The 1,743-nt window shown below is 38.9% G+C and overlaps 1 protein-coding gene across 3 annotated transcripts in view; it reads left to right on the forward strand.

The window, feature by feature from the left end:
* RBBP6 (RB binding protein 6, ubiquitin ligase) overlaps positions 1–1,743 on the forward strand; it is a 38,430-nt gene that overhangs the window by 25,924 nt on the left and 10,763 nt on the right. For all 3 annotated transcript variants that reach the window (XM_003795738.2, XM_003795737.3, XM_023516697.1), the window contains 2 exons: positions 641–744; positions 850–1,187. In XM_003795738.2, coding sequence (XP_003795786.1) covers positions 641–744; positions 850–1,187 — 442 coding nt within the window. The remainder of the gene's footprint in view (positions 1–640; positions 745–849; positions 1,188–1,743) is intronic.

Below are 1,743 nucleotides of genomic sequence, written 5' to 3' on the forward strand. Positions count from 1 at the left end.
TGCCTCAGCCTCCCGAGTAGCTGGGACTATAGGTCCCCGCCACAATGCCCAGCTATTTTTTTGTTGCAGTTTGGCCAGGGCTGGGTTCAAACCCACCACCCTCGGTATATGGGGCTGGCACCCTGTTCACTGAGCCACAGGTGCCGCCCAACCCGACTATTTTTTGTTGCTGTTGTTTAGCTGGACTGGGCTGGGCTCGAACCTGCCACCTTTGGTGTTTGTGGCTGGCACCGTAACCACTGTTATGGGCGCTGAGCCCATGTAAAATTTTTTAAAGATTTGTTTAAATGTATCTATCACTTTTCTTTTAGAGGCTGGCCTCAAACTCTTAGGCTTAAGTGATTTTTCCCCTTTAGCCTGAGTAACGGGGACTGTAGGCATATACCACCATTCCTAGCTTTGACTTCTCTTTTTAACGTAGCATAGGTCTTAAGAAAAATTACAGCAAAGGTGTGTTTTAAGACAAAAGATTTTTTACATGAGTCTTTTAATCTGTTTTAATCTAAGAAATGATTAGGGCTCTCTGTGCTTGGAAAACAGTAGCATAACTGAACAGATGTGGGCTATTTATTTAATTCATTCTGTAAACACTGAGTTCCTAGTATGCTGGTACTAACATTTAAAATCTTATCACATGTAGGCATAAGAACAGCACTTCTGGAATCAGATGAACATACATGTCCAACATGTCATCAAAATGATGTCTCTCCTGATGCTTTAATTGCCAATAAATTTTTACGACAGGTAGCTATCTTTGTATCCCTTTTATGGAAAAAAAAAGTTTTAAATCTTGTACTTGGGTGAATACTACATAACATTTTTCTACGTTATTATGTTTGTTATCTATAGGCTGTTAATAACTTTAAAAATGAAACTGGTTATACAAAAAGACTACGAAAACAGTTACCTCCACCACCACCCCCAATACCACCTCCAAGACCACTCATTCAGCGGAATCTACAACCTCTGATGAGATCTCCGATATCAAGGCAACAGGATCCTCTGATGATTCCAGTGACATCTTCATCAACTCACCCAACTCCTTCTATATCTTCATTATCGTCTAATCAGTCTTCCTTGGCCCCTCCTGTGCCTGGAAATCCATCTTCTACCCCAGCTCCTGTACCAGATATAACTGCAACAGTATCCATATCAGTCCATTCAGAAAAATCAGATGGACCTTTTCGGTAAGTCTCGATTTTTTGATATTAGAAAACAAGTGAGGTCAATGATATAGTTGGAGGCAGTAGGTGGGGAAGTGTTGGTACCCTGCTGAGGTAATGAATATATATATTTTTTATTGTTGTATAGTGTTGCTTTAACAGTTTCTTTAGTGGACCACTATGCTCAATAAGATGGGATGACATGTAAGAAATGACTTAGTCTTACTGAGGAAAGAGGCAAATGAAGGTGATTTACTTGCCAAATGATTAAGAATCCCAAGGTCAGTTAGAGGTTGTTCCTATTAAATGTAGAATCACATACCATAACAGCTCTGTAGTTCAGAGGTGAGAGAATTCACTTGTGTTTATAATGATGGTACTAGCAACAGTAAATTTAAGGACAATTAAGAACAGTTTGGATGTGTAGAGAAGAGATGATAAAAACACTAAAAGAGGTAGAGAGGTCAGGAGTAATTAATTATTTTGGAGCACAGTTATGTGTAGGAGAATAGTGAAAACACACTTAAATCCTACCACTTCAGATATACATAAATACATAAGGGCCTTTTTTTTTTTTTTT

This window comes from Otolemur garnettii, unplaced genomic scaffold (assembly GCF_000181295.1).
Source record: "Otolemur garnettii isolate 467f Iridium unplaced genomic scaffold, OtoGar3 scaffold00096, whole genome shotgun sequence".
Lineage (NCBI taxonomy): Eukaryota > Metazoa > Chordata > Mammalia > Primates > Galagidae > Otolemur > Otolemur garnettii.